The sequence below is a fragment of the Herpailurus yagouaroundi genome, unplaced genomic scaffold (assembly GCF_014898765.1).
Source record: "Herpailurus yagouaroundi ecotype Mexico unplaced genomic scaffold, PumYag 141, whole genome shotgun sequence".
NCBI classification, from domain to species: Eukaryota; Metazoa; Chordata; class Mammalia; order Carnivora; family Felidae; genus Herpailurus; species Herpailurus yagouaroundi.
This window is the reverse complement of record NW_024412396.1, coordinates 3,974,706-3,996,733: the sequence shown is the minus strand read 5'-3', so window position 1 is coordinate 3,996,733 and position 22,028 is coordinate 3,974,706. Positions and strand designations below refer to the sequence as shown.

Sequence of the window (22,028 nt, the reverse complement as noted above, 5' to 3'; positions counted from 1 at the left end):
TCCAAATTGAGTTTTCAATGCTTAATCCTTTTTAAAAGTGTGGTATTTAAACAGAGGAGGTGTGAAAAACAGGCCTTCCTTCATATTCTAAGTAGAGTAAACACAGGAAGAAGCAAAATCTGTTTTGGTTTTCACTCACTTCATGTGTCATCTTATTCCCACAGCATCATAACAATTTTTGGAAATAGTGCTATTTCTATAGAAACTAAAATTTTCCACATTAATCAAATATCCTGAACTTGTATTTTGTACATGTTTATATCTTTGACAGATTTGTTTTTCAAACCCCCAACAATTTAGAAAAATGGTGTATAATTGGAATTTTCTTTCAGTGTGTCCAGAAGTTGATCCTTTCTGTGTGCTAATTAGAATAACACGACCCAAGATGAATGCCAATGCAAATAAAGTTTTAGGCATAAATAGTAACTTCATCACATCTTTATAAAACCAAAAACATCCTCCATTCTTTATCACTGTACTATTCATTCAACAAGCATCTATTGAACACCTACTAAGTGATAAACATCATGCCTGGAGATGCTAAAAAATAAAGGGGCTACCCTGTGATCAAGAGGCTCCTAGTTTAATGAGGTACACAGATAAATAGACCAATAGTTTTGGTGCATTATAGTAAAAGCTTCATTAGATAAATGCGAGGGGTGCTATGGGATAGCACTCAGCCTCAGGGAGTCATTACCTGATTCCTGGAGGAGAAACCAAGGCTTAGTTGTCAAGCTGTTGGGTAGGAAGAGATATCATAGAATGTGAATTACACAGACAGCATGGGAATGCCATTCTCTTATCCTAGGTATAACTATGTAACAGCAAGCTGGGACAGATGAAAATCCACTCTTGGTACATTTCACCTCACAAGGTATACCCTTCAGAAACTTCAGAAACTCACGGTACTAAAAAGAATAGTGATTTTGTAGTCAACTAGACCTGAATTTCAAATCAAAATTCTGTCATGACTACCAGAATCATCGTAGGTGAGTTTCTGAGTCATCAGTTTTAGGAGAGGAATAATAGGGTGTATTCTTAAAGGGTATCCATTAAGATGGATAGGATAGTAGATATAAAGCATTTAGCACAAGTTCCTGGCATGTGGTAGGCACTTAGCAAATCATGGTCCATAGTATAAATCCATGGTTTCATAGTATAAATGAAAATGGGTTGCATTTGCACTTGTGACTTTGATAGTGAACATTCAGGTCTACAGTTGATTGAGCATTCTTTCCTTCGATTTGTATCTGGTTAATATGCATTGAAATGTTGGTGTTTTATAATACTGTTGCATGGTGACTGATGGTGACTGTACTTATTGTGGTGAGCACTGAGTAATGTATAGAATTGTCAAATCACTATGTCGTATGCCTGAAAGGAATATAACATTGTATGTCAAATACACTTCAATTAAAAAGTGATGCAGTGTGGATCAACTCCTGTACGTAACTGATAGTAATTTGATTCGGTTGATGATAATTGTAATGGATTTTAATGATCAAGTGGCAGTTTTCAGGTTATCCTTTTTAGGAAGTAAAATATGTCATAGGAATTCATTAGTAATCAAACAAAATTCGTTAAGATTATAGAGTGACTAATGAATAGTCATGAAACCCTTTGGGACTTCATATCAATTTCAAAATTACATATGATACCAGAGAGATGGTAAAAGTCCCCCTATAACTATCAGCCTGAACAGAAATTGTCCTTGACATGTGTTAGCACAGCTGCTCATTCATCACCATACTCCCAGTCTGTGAGGTGAGATTGTCAGTTTTGCATTCACCAAATTAAGACAAATTAAAGGACTCTCAAGTTCATGTAGATGCTAGTATGGGACAGAATCATAAAGAGAAGCTTTAGTTCAATGAACTGTATGCTGAATTCTGTTGCCCTTGATAACAGTGTCTGAAACATAATTGACCCAAACTTTAAATTTTTCAGATGCCAATATCATAAAAGGAAATAGCTCAAGGCTGCAGACTGATTTGATTCTCTTTATTAGCTCCTAAATAATAGGATTTAACTACAGCAATAATGACGTAGTCGAGTAGTAAAGTGACCTCGATGACTATAATAGAAGATTTTTGTTATACTCATAGTATTTCACCTAAAATTTAGAATCACTATTCTCTTTTTCTTGGGAAGTTCATCTGTTTCATTTCTCCTGCTCAAGATAAGTTTCCTGCGCATCATCATTTGCTGCTAAGTCACATTGCCCGTTTAAGGACTAAACTGTCAGACAGAAGAGCATTCAGTAATTGAAAGTTTTCTTCATAATTCTTCAGTCTTTTAAACCACATAAACTGACCATGTAAGATACCCTTGATGGTATGTTTATACTCTTCCTTGAAGTGTATGATTTTTCCCTTGGATTTTATTACAAGGAGTTAGTAAAAGTTGGGTAGTGTTGTATTTTGAAATCACAAACTAGTGTGTGTGCATACTCGGTGGGGTGAAGTTCCCTAAAAGGTAAGGGTAACCCTTTCCTAAGGGGAGATGAGTATAGATCGTTACAAGGAAATCAATTACCAGATTCTCCATTTCCTTACGTGTTTCTGAAATGTTGAAGACCATAAAACCTCACTGAGCCCCAAGTCGGCAAACATGGCCTCTAGGGCCAGCTCTGCTATTACCTGGAATGTAACCTCAAGAAAATCCTTTCACTTACCCTCTGACCACAAATGTCTTTCCAAGGAACTAGATGATCCCTAAATTGTTGTCCAATGTAAGGCAATGAAGTATTTGCTTATTTTACATGAGGAAGTCATACTAAATTCCCCAACAGCCTGATCATTTAACAGCAATAGATTTGAGACACAGTTTGAATTCGTTTGAAGTAAAACATCTCTAAGGAGCTATTTGGGCTGGACACATGCTAAATGTGGTGTATGTATTTTCTTGAGTCAAAGAACACAATAAATTCATTTTTGTTCACTGTAAAGGATATTCAAGTTCAGACCTCATTCTTTATTCTTAGAGCCTCAAATATTAATCTTGTATTGTCTTAATCCAAAATCATTTTATTTTCCATCCTGTGTTAGTAAATTGGCTTTGATGAGCTCTTTCTCCTTGGTGATCTTTCTCTATATTTTTTGCTCCTTATATTCTTAATTCCAATTTGTAAATATGTGTTTATTTTCATATAGTAGCCCCAGCCACATAATGCATGTGATATATGGGTCTGGTACTCTCCTTGGCACCAAGAATACATGTGGGGAGGATACAGCCAAGGAGTTTAAGAAATTTCTGGGGCCCCTAAGTAGCTTAGTCGGTTGAGCGTTCGACTTCAGCTCAGGTCATGATCTCGTGGTTTGTGGGTTTAAGCCCTGCATCAAGCTCCGTGCTGACCACTCAGAGCCTGGAGTCTGCTTCAGATTCTGTGTCTCCCTCTCTCTCTGCCCCTCCCCTGCTCATGCTCTGTCTCTCTCTCTCTCAAAAATAAATAAACATTTTAGAAAATTTTTTAAAAAAAAGAAAAAGAAATTTCACAGCCTGAATGACTAAACAGACACTTAAACCAATAATTATATTGTGTTAATATAGGGAGAGAGACATGTTAAAGTGGTAGGGTAGCATGAAGTAGGGAGCACAACCTTCTGTTTAATCTTGATGAAGACTGATTTATCTACTCTGCTTGTTTGTGCTTTTGGTGTCACACCTAAGAAACCATTGCCTAATCTTAGATCATGATTTATGCCTATGTTTTCTCTAAGAGTTTTATAGTTTGTTTTTTTGATTTAATTTTTATTTATTTTTGAGAGAGCACAAGCAGGGGAAAGGCAGAGAGATGAGACACAGAATCCGAAACAGGCTCCAGGCTCTGAGCAGTCAGCACAGAGCCCGACGTGGGGCTCAAGCTCATGAACTGTGAGATCATGACCTGAGCCAAAGTTGGACACTTAACCAACTGAGCCTCCCCCTAAGAGTTTTATAGTTTAAGGTCTCATGTTTAGGTCTTTGACCCATTTTCAATTAAAATTGTATATGGTGAGGTAGGGTCCAACTTCATTCTTTCACATGGGATCTCTAGTTGTCCCAGTACCATTTGATGAAGACTCTTCTTTCCCCAACGAATGATCTTGGGACTCTTGTAGCCACCTTTTTATATATTGTCCTGACTTCAACTGTGTCAAATTCATCTTGGTTTTTCTGCTGCCTCTCAGGCTTTCTCCTCAGTGTCCTTTACAGGTACCTTTATGTTTACCTCATTCTAAATGTTAACATTCTTAGAAGTAGAGTTTGCAAACCCCTTTCTTCTCTTTCTCTTTAGCATTGCTCCTGAGGTAGGCTTACCCATTCCCATTCTCTCTCTCTATGCTGATGACCTAAAATTTTTTTATATATATTTTTTAGTGTTTTTATTTATTTTTGAGAGAGAGAGTGCGAGCTGGGGAGGGGGAGAGAGAAAGAGGATCCTAAGTGAGCTCTGTGCTGACAGAAGCAAGCCCGATGCAGGACTTCAACTCCCGAACCATGAGATCATGACCTGAGCCAAAGTCGGACACTCAACCCACTGAGCCACCCAGGCGCCCCGATGACATAAATGTTATCTCCATCCCAAACTTCTCTGTGGAGCTTCATACAAAAATATCTATTTGCCTTGTTGACTTCACCTGGATGTCTCACAGACAACTTAAGCATAACATTCTCCAAAATGAAATACTTCTCATATGTGCTCACCTTCCAAAGAAATTTGTTCTTCTGACTGATTGTTCTGTCTTGTCAATTGCACCACTATATACCTATTTGCTCAAGTCAAAAAGCCTGGGATTTGCTCGATCTCCTTCCTTTTCCCTCATCTCCCATATTCAGACGTATCGGTATATATCTTAAATCTTTCCACTTCTCTCATCTCCACTGATATCATTCTAGTACAGGCCACCATTATCTCTTGGGTTACTGCAAGAGCTTCTTAACTGTTTGTTCTGTCTTCTCTCTTGCTTCTCTTCCCAAACTATAGCCAGAGTGAGAATTTCAAAAATGATCTCAGTCCAGGTGACCCTTGTTTTAAAATGCTGCAGTGGCTTCCAATTGCACTTAACATCTATCTCATTTCTACAGTCTATAAGCCACTGTGTAGTCTGGTGCCTACTTCTCTCTCTAGTCTCTTCTCAATCCGTCCTCCCCCTTCTATAGCCACACATTTGGTTCCTAGACACAGAAGGTTTTTCCCCTTTCAGCCTTTGCACATGGACTTTGCCCCAGCTTGTCTCTTCACACCACAGCTTAAACATTACCTCCTTAGACTGATCTTCCCACTGATGCTCAGTTCCCCTCCCCTTGAGTTCACTAACATAGCATATTGTTTGCTAACCGCCTGGTGATTTTTAAATTGTATGTGTGTGTACACATATATGTGTTACCTCAACACACACACACACCTTAAACCTATGTACATATTGTTTTAACCTATACATAACCTATGCATAATCTGACTCTTGTTTCTTGACTGTAAGCTCTGTGGCTGGCCTGGGTGGGGACTGGGTGGGGAAAGAACATATCTCTTTTTCCTGTGATTGTGCCCACTGCAAAAAAAAAAAAAAAAGAAAAGAAAAGAAAAGAATCAAGAAAACATTTTAGTGAATAAACAGACCAGCAGACAAATTTGGAAAAGGTGGAGTGACCTCAGATGAGTATGAATTATAGTTGGTTAGAGAAGGAAAGGGCATCATAGGTTGAGTGACCAGAGACTACAAAGGCTCAGAGACAAGAACAGAGATGGTACATTTGAGGATATTGAATATATTCCTTGAAGATTGGTGGGATTTTGTGCAAAAAGAGAATACTCTTATTTTCTTTTTGTTTCATGCTCAATTTATTAAATATTTCTCCTAAACAAAACTTGGAAAATCAAATTTTCTTAAACTTTTGAACATTGTTTACTAAACTTAGTTTTTCAAATTCTGTTAAACAATTTATTTTATTTTTTTTTTAATTTTTTTTTCAACATTTATTTATTTTTGGGACAGAGAGAGACAGAGCATGAACGGGGGAGGGGCAGAGAGAGAGGGAGACACAGAATCCGAAACAGGCTCCAGGCTCCGAGCGGTCAGCCCAGAGCCCGACGCGGGGCTCGAACTCACGGACCGCGAGATCGTGACCTGGCTGAAGTCGGACGCTTAACCGACTGCGCCACCCAGGCGCCCCTCTGTTAAACAATTTAAACTGTAATCACAATTTAGTAGGACTGATTATATTGAAATTTTTAGTTACTTTAAACAGATGAAACATATGCAAAAATAATAATTATAATACTTAAAAGAATATTATATTTAAACTTTTTATGAACAAACACACCATGGTTTTAGGTTTAATTTGTGTCTTCGTGTTATTACTTCTTCGTAGATCTCCAAATTTAATTTGAATTGCTTATTTTCACGTTTCCTGAGTCTGGAGAAACCAGATGTCAAACAACTGGTTTTTGGTGGCAGCACAGGCCTGGTTTCTTCTCCCAGTGTGATCCCAAACTTCAGGCCCTGAATATCTCACTGGGTCCCTTTTTATAACTGAATTTCATGTTTCCCATCAGGAGGTTTTACAAGAGTCCAGTGTTTTCAACCTGATGGGTGTTCTTCCAGAATGGTGTATGCTTTCCTTTCCTAGGCCAGCATTACCTAATTACCTAATCCTTCACCATGTCATTATTACACATTTATCTGGTGTGTTAGCACTACAGGAAACATACTGATGCCTTATTAATGTCTTATCATAACTTGTCTTGTTATGTAGAGGTTTCTAACTCCTACCAGATGCAGTCTAGCCTGAACAGATAGCCACATTTCTAAAGAGGACACAGTCAGTACTTTAGAATGCACCGTGGTTACTCTTGCCTACTTAGCGGCTATACTTGGCCATTGATATTCATCAGTTTGTTCTGGAACAGTTTCTACTCCTTCTGAAACACTTTGCCTTACTCAGTTTCCTATATTTACCCATCACTACTCACACAGATAGGAACAAATCATACTTTTATACGTAGATAAATACTTAAGCATTCTATGTACATCAATACTCAAACATGTTAATGCTCCTTAGTTATTAAAATCAATAACATAAATTAAGCATCCAGTTAGTCAACCTTGTTTTGTATTTCAACTTCATTTTCATACATTTTATATGAACATTAACAAATTATGGCTTCCACAAAGTTGTATAAAATTATTATACTCATCATCTTCATTGTTACAAGTTCTATTACTGTTAATGTTGTAAATATTACAACTTGCCCTCTGGGACCTGCTTTAACCTGACTTCTTTTTCCTTCTAGCCCTAGCCCTGCATTCTTTGAAGGTACCCTTGTTGTCAGGCAATGCTTCAGGCCTATCTGAATTTTCTTTGCCCTAAGGCATGAAATCCACTATTTTCCAAAGAACTTTGCTTTCTTCTAGCAGAATACAGTGTTAGACACCAAAATCCAAGTGCTAGATTTGCATTTGAGTACTAATGTTGCAATACACACACACACACACACACACACACACACACACACACACACGTGCGCGCGCGCTATTGCTAATGTTTGGACAGAGCTAGACATGATATTGTTTATTAAGCTTTTTATTCACATTCGGTTTTTTTTCCAAATTCATTTGTTATGTGTTCCACTTTACCTATAGTAGGAAATTGGTAAAACTTTAATGATTTTCTAAACTTTGTCGAGAAACCATGAGGCAGTGGATAGAGATTGGAGTCTGGGGTTGGGGGATGCCAAGTGAATAGCTTGAGACTGGATCAGGAGGGACCCTCTTGAGTTGACTGTGTTGAATTATGGGTAAGTCCACAAAGTATCACAACAAGGAAGGAGCATGATCAGGTTAGTAATAAGGAAAGAGGATGATGCATTAGAAACTGAGAGACCAGTGACCACAAAACCACCCAGCCTGCTACATAGTCCAGTAAAACCTGGTGAGGACTGGAAATAGAGTGGAGGGCTAAGCAAAGTGCCCTTGCTGAGATAAACACTCTGGTCTGCATGGACACACGTGTGGGATGTGATAGAGAGGTTGGAGTAACGGTGACTGAGCAAAGGATACAGGGTAGACAGAAAGGCCATTTACTAACACAGTGAATTCAGGAAGAGAAGGTCAGATGGAAGATGGGAAGGGAAAGAATGGGCTAATCCTAACGTCAAATTTGAGAAGCAGACAAGTATAGACAGTGTCTGACCCATATTTATACTACAATAAATGTGCTGAGTGAATCAGATATTACCAATAACAATGTGTATTGAGCTTGTACTGCATTACTAACACTATGCTAACTATATATTTCATTTCATTTTCATGACAAACTCTAGGAAAAATAGGTACTTTTTCTCTCACCACTGTGCCAATGAGAAATAGGCTCATAGAGGTTAATTTACCTTTGGTCACATAGCTAGTATCTTCTGCCCTCATACCCCTAACCGGGAAAGGAATGGAACTGACAGGGAATAATCAAAGTGGTGGAGGGATTAAAAAATAGTTTGATATGTCATTTGCAAATATCTTTTCCCATTCCGTTGGTTGCCTTTTAGTTTTGTTGGTTGTTTCCTTTGCTGTGCAGAACCTTTTTATCTTCATAAGGTCCCAGTAATTCACTTTTGCTTTTAATTCCCTTGCCTTTGGGGAGGGGAAGGAAAAAAAAAAAAAAAGAGGTTAGAGTGGGAGAGAGCCAAAGCATAAGAGACTGTTGAGAACTGAGAACAAACTAAGGGTTGATGGGGGGTGGGAGGGAGGAGAGGGTGGGTGATGGGTATTGAGGAGGGCACCTTTTGGGATGAGCACTGGGTGTTGTATGGAAACCAATTTGACAATAAATTTCATATATAAATTAAAAAAAATTAAAAAAAATAAAAAATAAAAATTTAAAAAAAAAAATAGTTTGATACAGAAGCCCAGAGAAAGAGCAGATTTTAAAAAGGAGTAGTCAGTCACCTTGTGGTCCGGTGGCCAAGTGGAGGAAACTTAAAATAGCCAATGGACTCAGGTTATTGAAGGAGCGATGTTAGTAGAGTGGTGTGGAAACCACTTCTCCGGAAGTCCACTGTCACTGGGAAGTATGAGGCCAACAGTAGAATGGATTCTTCCTTCAAGAATGTTCATGGTGAGCAACAATAGCAAAAGGAAAACAAGTTGAAGTGGAAAGCTGAACACAAAGACTCTTTAGTGCCAAATAACTAAAGTTTCTCTCTTCAGTAATGGCTAAAGTTGCATCTTCTGTGTGCTAGACACTGTTCTAAGTGCCCCGCTTGTACATTACCTCGTTAATCCCTCCCCACAACCCGATTAGGTAGATACTAGACCAACCCCATTACAGATGAGGAAACAGACTGAAGCATAGAGAGGTAAGTTATTTGTTCAAGGTCACCCAGTAAGGAAGCAGCAGACTTCACATGTTGAACAGAATTAGTTTTAGCCAGTAGCATGGTAGGAGGTTTTCAAATTGTATATATCAGTTATTAAAGTAAAAGACACTAGCTTCCAACTGTCATGAAAGCTGACAGCTGCAGATCAAAGCTGGTTTATTGACATACAGAGCAAAGACAGAATGGACAAAATCCATTTTACCAAATTAGAGCCACTTGAGGTTTTTAACCTCAAAACAAGGATTCCCTCTTTGAAGTTACATTTTGGCCACTTTTCTGTGAGCCTGATATTCACTGAACAAAACAGATCCAAAAGAAGTCCTTAAAATCATTCTTCTGATGCCCTATAACTCTTCTAAGAACATGTTCATAAGGACCAAGTTTAAGTGAATAAAGGATTAGTGAATTTCTCTACATATCTTGAGTTTAAGAGTTTAAAGGGACATGAATAAAACCCTAAATGTTTGACCCTTGCCATTGGGAATCTTGAATCTTGAAATAATGAGTTGGGAGGAGAGTGTGAGCTCACAGCCATCTGTAGGACAGGGAGGGGGGCATTCGGCTTTCTGCTGAGCCCTTAGCTATGGGGTATGACTGTGACTTGGGAACAGGCCACAGTTCCATGAAATGACCTTTACATCTCCAACAGAAGAGATTTGCCTCATAGAATGGTCCGAGGAATGGCATTCCTTTAGTAATGCCAGGAATAGATAACTCCAAGGTCTCCTTCAGGTAGGCTTTTGAGTTTATGGTTTTACAGCGTATTCCTGAACACTGAGTCCATTCTTCTTTGTCATCCAGCTGCAGGCAACAAACAAGTTTCATGGTCCCTGAAATTAGCCACCAACTTGAGACAAAAGATAATTCTGGAACTGCCATTCAGCATGCTATATCTGTTCTGCTGTCTCTGTAAAGCACGCCTTCTTAATGTAATTACATGACTTGTCCATCTATTACTAAATTAATGAAGACAGCCTGGATTTATTTTTCCTCCTTTAACTTAGGAGTCAATATAGTTTATTGTAGTAGTTCCCAAAGTGGATTCTGCAGAAATCCACCCTACTAAAATAATCTATGCAAAAGGACCCTGTGAGTAAGTATGTTTCAGAAGTTCTGCTGGCAGATCTCCTGCTCACATTCCTACCTCCTCCTGATTCACAATTTACATTAGCATATTAAAGGTTTTCCAACGTTATGCAATAAAGGAACCAGCTAGATCTGCACTTCGTGAAGTCATTTTACCCTAGAATGGAGCTTTATGAGTAGCCCTCTTTTAAACTACAGAACCACTTTGGGAAATGCTGACATAGTCACCAAGAGTTTTGGGATCAACTCCCAGCTTCTGTGTATTTGACTTTTTTAGCTTCCCTATCTAAGCGGGATCGTGCAGTTTCGTGGGGTTTTTTTTTCCTTTCTATCTTGCTTCCTCAGGCAGGGAGATGGGGGAAACAGATACTGGTCCCAGGGTACAAAAGTGAAGTTATGCAAGATGAATAAGTCTAGACATCTAATGCACAGCATGATGACTATAGTTAATAATACTGTATTGAATACTGGAAATTTGCTAAAAGGAGATCACAGGTTCTCCCACCAAGAAAAAAAAAAAATCTGAGGAGATGGATATGTTAATCAACCTAATTGCTATAATCATTTCACTGTGCATATCAGATCATCTTGTACACTTTGAATATACTATTCTTATTTGCAAATATTTTATTAAATAAAAGAGTTTTGGGGTCAAGATCTGGGTGATCTTGGGTAAGCTACTCTACCTCCCTGAGCACTCATTTCCTCATCTGCAAAATAGGTAAGAAAATATTCCTTTGAGGACTTTGACAACTTACCACAGCCCTTGTACATAGGGACATTCAATGAATGGTAGCTGTTTCTGTAAGTGTAGGGCTGATGTATACTCTTTGCCCAGCACGGGTTAACGACTCTTCCTTTTAGAAAGGTTTTACATAAAGTAGCCTGGATTTGTAACAGAATTTATCTGATTAGTCATTACCACAAAAGTGCAAGTGAAATTTAACCTTTTGGAAGATCTCCATCTAAAAAAGGGATCCTAGAGGTGGCCCAACATTGAAATGCAGCAGGGTGATTAGTATTGATTAGTCAGTGTAATGTAGAAAGAGCTTCCTAATTTACCCAAGCTCACAGATAATCAATGGAGTCTGTGAATGAAGAACCAGCTTGTTTCACCGGGTAGGCCCGTGCATTTAATTACTCTGTTTGTAGAAGTTATTATCATCATTCTCATTTAAATTATATTCATTTCTAAAATGTTTAGGGCAAGTCACAGCCCTAAGCAGAACCACCAGAAGTATCACAGTTACCATGCAACTTCAATTACTGCCCGCGGGGGTGGAGGTGCGCCCTCTTCCCAGGAAGCAGGATAGTGTATAAATGGTTCAGAGTGGCTTTAAGAGTGGAGAAGGGACCCTGCAGTCGGAGGACCAAGTTTCCATGTGACTTTTCTTTTCTTTTGCTAATATGTCCTCTCATGGTAAAGACCCTGAGCAGCGAAGATTGGAAGTAGAAAAAGGAAAGGAAAGAGCATCTTGGGTGAATCCCACAGATTTGTAGCCAGAAAAGTTCATTTGAATGTCACTAATACTGGACCAGACTTAGGTGTGCCTTATGTCTACCCGTGAAAATCATTTTGCTAAAAAATAGTAATACCATAGACAAGTATAGAATAGGAACTATTTAAGCTACTCCATGAATAAATTATTACCGAACACTTTCAGCAGACACCATGAGAGTTACTAGTGTTCCTGGCCAACTAACAGATTCAATATAATAGATCTCCCTGCCTATTTTTGTGAGTTTATTGTACTAGAACCCAAATCCATTTTGTTTTTCTTTTCTATAATTAGTTTTCCTTTAAGTTAGTTTGGATACATGGGGCTTTATTGTACAGTGCTTGCTAAGTGGTTAAATTGACTATAGAGTAGAAGCATTCCAAGCAAAATTATTAACAGATTTCATTTCTAAAACAGTTGCTCTGAGGTGATCACATTAATCAGCACTGAGTGTAGATTGGCATATATTTATTGATCATTTATTTTTAGATGATTTTCCTGCTTCTTTCCAGGGTGAGTATTTTGCGTTTCAAATATATATATCTACCTATCTATATCTTTATAGATATAGATAGACAAATATAGGTGGATATAGATATTTGATATAGGAGAATGCTGATGAAAATTCTTGAAGTTGCCTCTCTACTAGCTCTTGAATTAGAAATTTTGATTACCAAGATACAACCTGAAGCCTAGGACAATATAAAGAAATTATGTTGATATTTGTTGGTGTGCATATCATTTGTGTTGATATGCTGTTGGTGTGTTTTGTGTGCTTTTAAAAATCTTCCCTCTGCCTCTTTCTCTTCTATTGTTGCTTTTCAATACCCCTTATTTTTTCCCTCATTTTTCTATACATTTAAGTTTCTTTTAATTGGGATTTCAAACAGACTAATGCAGAGTTACTGCTATATTTCAAGTTATAGCTTTAGTTCAGTAAAGTCTGCTCAATCATTTAACATAAAAGATGCCAGCATTAAAAAAAAAAGAGATGTCAGCATGAATATACATATTTATATATATAATATATATTAATACAAATATATATATTTTTTATAATATTTTTAATATATTTTATATATTTATTTTTTTGTACTGAGTGAAATGGATATAAATGCAACATCAATGAAGTAAGACTGGTCTCTACTCTCCAGAGACTGTAATTCAAAAGGCACATGACTTTATTTGCTGTGGTTGACAGCCTCTTCTCAGACTGCTTGAATAAATTTGGGTATTAATATGCTTCCTGCCTCTTTAGAGAGAATTACTGTTCTATCTGCCTTGGGAGACTGTTTTATTTCCAGACTGAACTCAATACAGTATTATGGGCCCGAGCTTTGAGTACAGCATGCCTTGACTCAGTGAGTTTGTGCTCAGCTCCCTCTCTGAGCAACACGCTGAGCTATGACAGTAGGTATACAGGGCTATCTGAGAAGTGTCTTCTGTGAGCTTCAAGACACATAGCCCCAAAATAGGAGAGAAGAGAGGGAGGCAGGCAGTGGAATTGGTGGGATCTTACCATCTTCGAATTCCTAGAGAACAGATGTGGTCTCGGGGAGGTGGAGAAACAAACACCCACTGAGAATCTACAGGCACTTTGTGCACATCTTTGTCTTCATTTCCACAACAGCCACACAAGGTAGATGGCATGACCCTCATTTTACAGATGGAGAAATTGAAGATCAGAGAAATTAAATCACTCCCTCAAAGTCATTCTGCCAATTGCATCAGTATAATAGTGCCTGACATACAATACACTCAAATGAATAGCGTTGAAAGTTGAGGGGCGCCTGGGTGACTCAGTTAAGCGTCTGACTCTTGATTTTGGCTCAGGTCATGATCTCAGGGTCATAAGATCAAGCCCTACCTCAGGCTCGGTGCTGAGTGTGGAGCCTGCTAAAGATTCTCTTTCTCTGCCCCTCCCCCACTCGTGCACATGCACACACTCTCTCTCTCTCACTTTCTAAAAAAAAAAAAGAAAGGTTGAATGAGCCTTTCAGGTAAGCAATTTTCATCCTGCATCAAGAGCTCAAAAATGTGTATGTTCTTTGAATCAGCACTTTCATTTCTAGGAATTGTCAGAGATGTGAGCAAAGATTTGTGTGTGTGTGTGTGTGTGTGTGTGTGTGTGTGTGTGTGTGTGTGTAAATGCAACAAGGTAAGTGCAACCTCATTTTAAAAAGCAAAACTTTTGGAAACACACCCAATATCTAAAAGGGAAAGAGCCAAATAAATTATAACAGTGTTATGCAGCCATTATAAATAGTATTTTCAAAGAATTCTTTATGATATGGGGCAGTGCCCACAATAGGACAGAGAACGAAATATCTGTGGTGGTCTCAGCCACATCTTAGAAAAGCATATACAGAAAAATCACCAGAATAAAATGTACCATCAGCGTAAATTGTGGTTATCTCCAAGCAATTGAATATTACATGACTTCATTGCCTTTTTATAGTGATGTGTGTTCTAAATTTTCTACAGTAAGTTATTCTAACTTGTAATAATAATAGGATATTTTGTTTACTATTGCAATTTTAAGGAATGCATAAGAAACTACTGCACTGCAGTCCTCCTTCCACAGTTAATGCAGACTCTGTGTCATTAATCTTGTACAAGAAACTTCCCATGGAGAGCCCACATAACACAATGAGTAAGAGAACTGGCTCTGGAGGTAGGCTCCCTGGGTTCAAACCTTAGCTGTGCTGTTCCATTACTGGGTGAACATTGGCACGCCGCTAACCCTCTCTCTTTACATTAGTGCTTCCACTGATAGAAATGGGATCGTGTAATGCCCATCACATAAGATGGTTATAAGAAGCATTTAGTAAATGCCCAGAACATAGTGAGTGTTCAGGAAACAGTTATTTACATTGGATTTATTTATTAAGCTATTTAACTTCTGGTTTTTTATACCTTACTGTCGTTTATTTTCAGGGTAGTAACAACAGATTTTTTTTTTTAATCAACCACCCCCCCCCTTTCCTTTTACTATAGCAAATGCATTACCCTTTTTACATTTTGTGTTTCATTTAACTCATTGTATTCCTGGCACAATTGCTAGGTGAGATAGTTAACTCCATTAGACACAGACTAATCTCTTAGTCCCTTGGCAAGTTTAGAATTTCAGGACATAGTTAGATCATGTGACAGTATCAGTTATGTACCCAACCCTCTGCTAAGCCATGGAGAAATCCTAAGAAGGATGATATATCCTTCTTTCAGTCGCCCAGTGTTTATTGAACATCTGCTGTGTGCCATGGACCAGGAATACAGAAATGAAAAAAAGCAGGGTCCCTGCCCTCAAAGAGTTCACCCTAGATAGCCAAGAATTACATGCATGAAATAAATGCACCATTTGAAACAAACACAAGAAAATGTGTGTTGGGAGCAGCCAGGGTATAGGGTAAGGTAGACATAACAAGGTTCCCTTAGGACCTGAATTGTACTGAAGTAGCCACTTTTTTAGGAAGACCAAGATAAGCAGGGTTCCAGGCAGAGGCAGTAATATGAAGGCTTAGAAGTAAAAAAAAAAAAAAAAAAAAAAAAAAAATCATGACACATCTGTGTACATTTAGGCAATTTGGCAAGGTGTAAGAGATGAGGTGAGAGAAAGGCAAGGCAGAAGTCTCAATTTTATCTTTAGTGGGGAGATGGTAACAGATTTGCCTTTCTAAAAGTTGTCTATGAGGGTGTGGAAGATGAACCATCTTGTCTAGCTGTGGGGACAGCTAGACAAGAAGCTATCACTCTAACTCTGAAAGCAGAAGGGACTAGGTCAACACAGAAACAATGGAAATGGTAAAGAGAATAGAAAGCACAGAGCCGTGTAGAAGGGGACCTTTAGTTGCGTGGGGTAAAAGTGAGGGAGGATATAGACTGGACTCCCAGATTTCTGAGTTAAGGAGCTGGGCAGATAGTGGAGTTGTTCACTGAGCAGGGAACCCCAAAGGAAAAGCAGGTGTGAGGGGAAAGACAGTGGGGTCAGGCTTAGGCACACTGAATTCCAGATGACTTTGGGTCACTCACCTGGAACTGTCAAGTAAGAAAACATATGGGTCTGGGGCTTAGCAGCACAACCTCATGAAAGATAGAATTTGGTCACTGAAGCCGTGAATTGAGTAAAATTGACCTAGAGAGAATGTAGAGTGTAGAAGTAGAGAGTGAAGAGGGCCAATGACAGAACCCCGGAATTGCAGCTTTAGCAAGATCTCAGAAGAAAGGAAGTAGGAGACCAAATGAAGAGGAGAAACATTCAAGATTTGAGGAATAGCCAACATAACAAAATGGTGCCCTTGGGGAATTAATAGCCTGGCTGGTAAATCACTGCATCTGTAGGTAAAGAAATGAGTTGGGAAAGTTGCCCATGACTGCCCTTGATTAAGTGCCTAAGAAGATCTAGACAGTTCTTACAGAAGTAAGAGAAAAGAGGGTGTGGAGTTGACATAAAACTTGATAAAGGTGATGAGACTTCATTGAGCCTGAAATGTGGTTAGAAGTGAAACCAGGAGAGAGAGGTAATTTCAACCAAGAGGCCCTAAGATTTGCTCAAATCCATCCTCATGTCTGAAAAACAACTGGAGGTGGATTTTCTATTGATCATGGTCAATCAGTGTCATCTTTGAATAGTGAAGACAGTGTTTGGTTCTCTTTTAGTAATAATGCCTGTTGGTTAAACAGTATCATATAAAATTGGATGCAGTGTTACCTGACATCTTGTGCAAAATTAAGGAAGTCATGACAGGAAAACAATATGGCTTATGCATAGCAGATTCACTCCAGAAACGCGAATGTGTCTAACTTTGTAGACATCATGAGAGTCCAATTCAATGGGAAAAGACAAGTCCTGGTTATATACCTTCTTAATTTTATGGTAGCTAATTCTAAAATCTCTTTGGCTTGATGTAGCTGTTCCTGGCTGTAAGCTTGCAGATTCCCTGCCCCGTATTTTCTGTAGCCTCTGGTGGCTAAGCTGTGGGTTTGTGAGAAGAAGCAAGAAAGGAAGGCAACTTAAGTGCCCCCACAACTATGCACCTTCCAGGCCCTTCCATCTTCCCATTCCATCCCATTGACCTCTTTCTCTTGAGACCACTTGACTTACAATGCAGCACAGGTGAATAGCTCTTCATTAACCAAGAGGAATACCTTGAGGACAGAAACAGTCAGGCATTACCTTGGGAAATAACCTGTCAGCATCTGTCTGTGCTAATCTGCTCACAATTCTGTCTTTTGTATTGTTTCCCACAGCCTACACCATATCTGCAAAGAGGATGGTACAGAATAAGGAAAAGTCATTGGAAAATCAGGTTCCAGTGCTGGCCATGCTGCTTCCCTAGCAATATGATTTTGTGCAGGCCACATAACCTCAACCAGTCTCAGTCTTCTCAATAGAATTTGTGTGACACTCAAATGAGATATTTGTGAAGGTGCCTTATGACTGCAAAATGCCATTCACATGTTAGGCAGTGGACTAAGAGTCTATCATCATAGTCATGCGGTGTGGAAGGAGAGGGGGACCAAGATTTCTTCTCGTAAATCTGTTCTGAAGACCTAGGCTTTCCATCCAATCATTGCATTCAACAAGATTCCTCCAGAGCCCCATCTCCAGTAGTCCCTATTAATCTGTTAATTTATCTTGGCTCATGGAGTGCTTGATGCAACTGAGTAATACTAAGTTAACCCCATTCTTCTCCCCTTAGCACACAGCAGAAGTCCTTAAAATCTACTCCTAAAGAAGAAAAATGGGAAACAATTTACAAAATGCTTCCTAGGGGCCAGGCACTTTCTTTGCCTGAGAGTCTGTTCCACAAACCACAGACTTTTCCCACAGAGGAGAAATTAGGAAGACTTTACAGCTGAGACCAGTGGAAATGACATTTCTATTAAAAGCTGTCTGTGGCTAGATGTATCCATCCCAAGTACAAAGTTAAATGATGTAATAAACTTATTCAAAGACATAAAGCCATTACATAAAATGCCATTAAATATCTTCCACTCAGTGTTAACAAAATACAGCTATAAATCTCCTTGGGTTGTAATTCTGCAAGTCGCTGGTTCTCAGTGGGTTATACACCTGCCAGTTCTTCACTGTTAAATTCTGTTTTCAGTCCTGGCAAATGGGATGGCAGGGATGTATAATCCTTTGAGATGTGACGGTTTTCAATTTTTTCATGAATCGGGAAGTGCCCAGTTACTTCTAAGGCTGGTTACTGTCACTGTTCTCTACCTCCTGGCTAAGTGCAGTGTTGAGGACCCATAGCTCCCATAATCCACATTTTGCCCTTTCACCTGACCAACAGTGGCCCAGCCAACCAGGTTTTGACTCAGGATTCAAGGTTGGGAGCTGGCCTATCTCTGAACTTTGGGACTGTTTGACAACTTCTCACATGAAACCATGCATCTAGGGATAATGGGGTAAAATGGAAGAGAGGAGTTGAAAAGAAGAGAGCATTCTGTCTGGAAAAGTTCTGTGCCCCTTTTCCTGTGGGTTTTCACCTAAATCCCAGGCCAAGAGGAAATGCGCAAAAGATCCAGATAAGCCTCATCAAATTTGCCTAATTCTATGAATTTGTCAGAATTTCCTTTTGTGGGGCACCTGAGTGGCTCAGTCGGTTGAGTGTCTGACTTCGGCTCAGGTCATGATCTCACGGTTCGTGAGCTCGAGCCCCGCGTCGGGCTCTGTGCTAACTGCTCAGAGCCTGGAGCCTGCTTCAGATTCTGTGTCTCCCTCTCTCTCTCTGCTCCTCCCCTGCTCACACTCTGTCTCTCTCTCAAAAATAAATAAAGATTTTAAAAAAAAATTTTTAATAAAAAAAATAAAAAGAATTTCCTTTTGCAAGGCAAGTCCTAAATCCAGATGGACCCCGTCCTTTGGATCCTCACCAAACAAAATGGCGGTAGAGTGGCAGTGAGGGCTGTGTCAGTGAAGGGGATATGAGAGAAGCTGTCAGCCATTTGCCCAAGCCCTGCAGGCTGTGGGTTCTCTTCCTACACATGAGCAGTCAGACCAGATCAGAAGAAATGTTGACTCACTCCTAGACACTCGAGGCTTCTCTGTAGGGGCCCTCCTTGCTTTTACAGGTGCTAACCCCTCGCAGGGCTCTGTTGCTGTAGGTCAGCCAAGGTAGCCTCTGATGCTCTTGCTGTGCTTCTTCAGGAAACAGCATCCTCCATTCGGCAGCCGATAGCGTGACCAGCGCCGTACAGAAAGCGAGCCAGGCCTTGAACGAGCGTGGGGAGCGGTTAGGCCGAGCAGAGGAGAAGACGGAAGACATGAAGAACAGCGCCCAGCAGTTTGCAGAAACTGCACACAAGGTGGGTCCCGCCGAGGGGCAGAGGTCTCCACTCCGGGTGGTCAGGGAGCTTGGGCTCCAAGAAACTCATGTCAGTGCATTTCCCATGGTGGAAGATACAAAATCCAGCCGTTTTTTATTTGGCCTCGTTATGCAACCTGCTGTTTTAGTAAGTACCAGAATCATGAAAGATTTCTTGTACCTGTTTCTTTGTGTATCTCCTTTCTGATGCCTTTATCTCTGTCTCTGACCTTGGATCTGGATCTTCGGAAAATGTGGACCATCTTTAGTTTCTTCCCAGAATTTTAGGGCTCAAGTTTCAGGGAACAGGATGGGGGGCAGGGGAGGTCAGACCTAAGAATATCCATCCTCCCTTGGCCAGTGCTGGAAAAAGGACTTTGGGCTGCTCATGCTTACTTTTCCTTGCTGTCCTTTTCCGGTCACGGCCATGAGCCTAGCATCCTGTGTTCTTATCTCTTCACTGTATGAAAAGCAAGCTTTAGTCCCAGGACACTGTGCACCTCAGGGCTGGTTGCCCCTCTGTAAGAGGCCTTGCATCTCTCAGGCTGACCTGACTCACGCAGAGCTGCCCGCAGGGTTCCTACCTGCCCTGGATCCAGGGCATGGCAGTTCCCACGTGACCACAGGCGCACACATGCACATTCACACGCTCCCTAAGAACGTGCCTTTCAGAAGGGGAAAGGGGAGTTTTTATTGGCATCCCGCTCTCTGAGGCAGTTGAAAACCAAAGGAAAGAGCTGCCGTGTTGGTCAGGTGATAAAGAGGATTTATTGCTGATCTTGTGCTTTAGGTCAAAGGGTAGTTGTCTGGCTAGGGATTGGAATTCAGGTTTCCAGAAACCACCTCTGCTGATAACTGTTGGCATCTCTGACTCATGCTCCAGCCTTTCAGATCTGCTTTTTAGGTGACCTTTGGGGAAAAAATTAATTTGCTTCAACAGAAAACCCCATTTCTGTGGAAGAAACAAGAACAGACAACCTGAAAAGTAGTGAGATAAGTGTCCCCAGCTGAGGCTAGCTGGCCTCTCCCAGGGGCTCATGCCCAGGCCTGACTGCAGATCCGAATCCCAGCGGATGCTTCCTGCCTTCCCTTCCTGCTTCCCCCTTGCACAGACCTGTCTTCTGTGTCATCAGGTTCTCTTTTGTGACAGGGTCTTACTGCACGCCCGTCTCGGGGGCCCATTTGGGGTTCCCTGGAGGAGAATTGGCCAGATGTGGCCAAAAATGCAGGCAGGCCTGCTGGAGGTCAGACCCTTGCTTGTCACTTGTCACAGAGAGAGGGAGCTCAGATTTAAGGTCCCTTCTCCCGCCTTTGTGATACAGAAATAATAATGAGATGGAAATGCTAGAATTCCCGCCCCAGTTTCACTTCTGTAACAACAGCAAATCTTGTGGTTTACATGGGGGATGGGCAGCGGAAGTCTGGAGAAACATTCAAAGTGTTGATTTGGGGAAGAGAAAGCTAAAATGAATAGTTTTTTAATTGTCTTCAGTCTGGGAAGAATGTTAGTGCAGGCAGGTCTCTCTTGTCCCTTACCACACAGAAGGGAGCATTCTGCGCACTGATAACATTCTGCTCAAACCAGAGTGTAGGTTCGTGATTAGATCATGAAGCAGGTTACCAAGGAAGTCTGTGAAATCACTCTTCCTAAGGTGGAGTAGACAATACCCAGAGGTCATCCGTGTGGGCGTCCCCCTCGGAGGAGGTTGTACAAACACAGGGTTGGATAACCTGACCAGAGGGCCACGATTCTTGGCCCTGGTCGCCCTGTTTCCTTGATGTTGTGGCCGAGCTTGCTAGGTGGTTGGGAAGGCAGTACAGTGTGGTTAACATCTTGTGTTTGATTTACCCTCCCAGTGACCTTGGGCAAGTGCCTAATTTCTCTAAGCACCAATCCCCTCATCAATATAATAAGGCTAATTAATAACAGTGTCTGTGTCCTAGGGCCTTGAGACAATTGAATGAATTCCAACCTATACATCTATTATCACAATACCTGGCACATATAAATCTAAATTAATATTGGTTATAATAATTTCCATAAAAATGGTTGTGTTGAACTTGCCCTACTGGGTCACCTAGTGACCACTGTACGGGGATAGAGAAATGTGATTGAGGACCTTAACAGAGGGATTGGGGAGGGATTGGACAGGTTTTCTGAGCCCCGAAGTGGGGGAGGCAGGGCTCCTGCTAAATGCTAATACCTTCTAAACACAGAACAACCCTTGAAACAGGGCTTGTCAGAACAGAAACTGATTAGTCCACCAAAGGCAAAAGGGCCTCTGGCCTTGACCACTGGGAGGATCAGTGCCAGCCAGTGGCCTGTTTTCAGTAGAAATGGAAGAGGCAGGGTCCAGCGTGCCCTTGTTTTGGTTTCCCCGCCTGTGGGTGTTCTGAGGGGGGAGGTGAAGAGGTTGCTGGTATCTATTAGTGTGTTTGAGGGAGTGTGAGCGAGACACTGTCCTGGCCAGACATGGTTTTCTAAATCTGGGATGTGTGCTTATGAATCACCAGCATTGGCAGTATTCCCATTGAGGAGATTGACCTCTTTAGATAAGGTGTGGCTGTTTTCCCAGGGACTAGGACTCCTGATTTAAACCCTCTGGTATAGCCTGACCGTGAAGATGTCATTTCACTGGCCAAGCCCCCACCAGACCTGCTGGTGAGGAGGGTGTTCAGAGAGGGAACCCAAGCCCTTCTGCCCCAGACAGACAAACAGCTGTGTTGATTCATAAAGAGTGGGCTGCATTTTACAAGTGGAGACACGGTGCGCATGTT

General features: G+C 40.6%; 1 protein-coding gene across 3 annotated transcripts in view; it reads left to right on the top strand.

Moving 5' to 3' along the window:
* STXBP6 (syntaxin binding protein 6) overlaps positions 1-22,028 on the top strand; it is a 254,042-nt gene that overhangs the window by 225,901 nt on the left and 6,113 nt on the right. For all 3 annotated transcript variants that reach the window (XM_040476834.1, XM_040476833.1, XM_040476832.1), the window contains exon 5: positions 19,094-19,251. In XM_040476834.1, the coding sequence (XP_040332768.1) occupies positions 19,094-19,251 (158 nt within the window). The remainder of the gene's footprint in view (positions 1-19,093; positions 19,252-22,028) is intronic.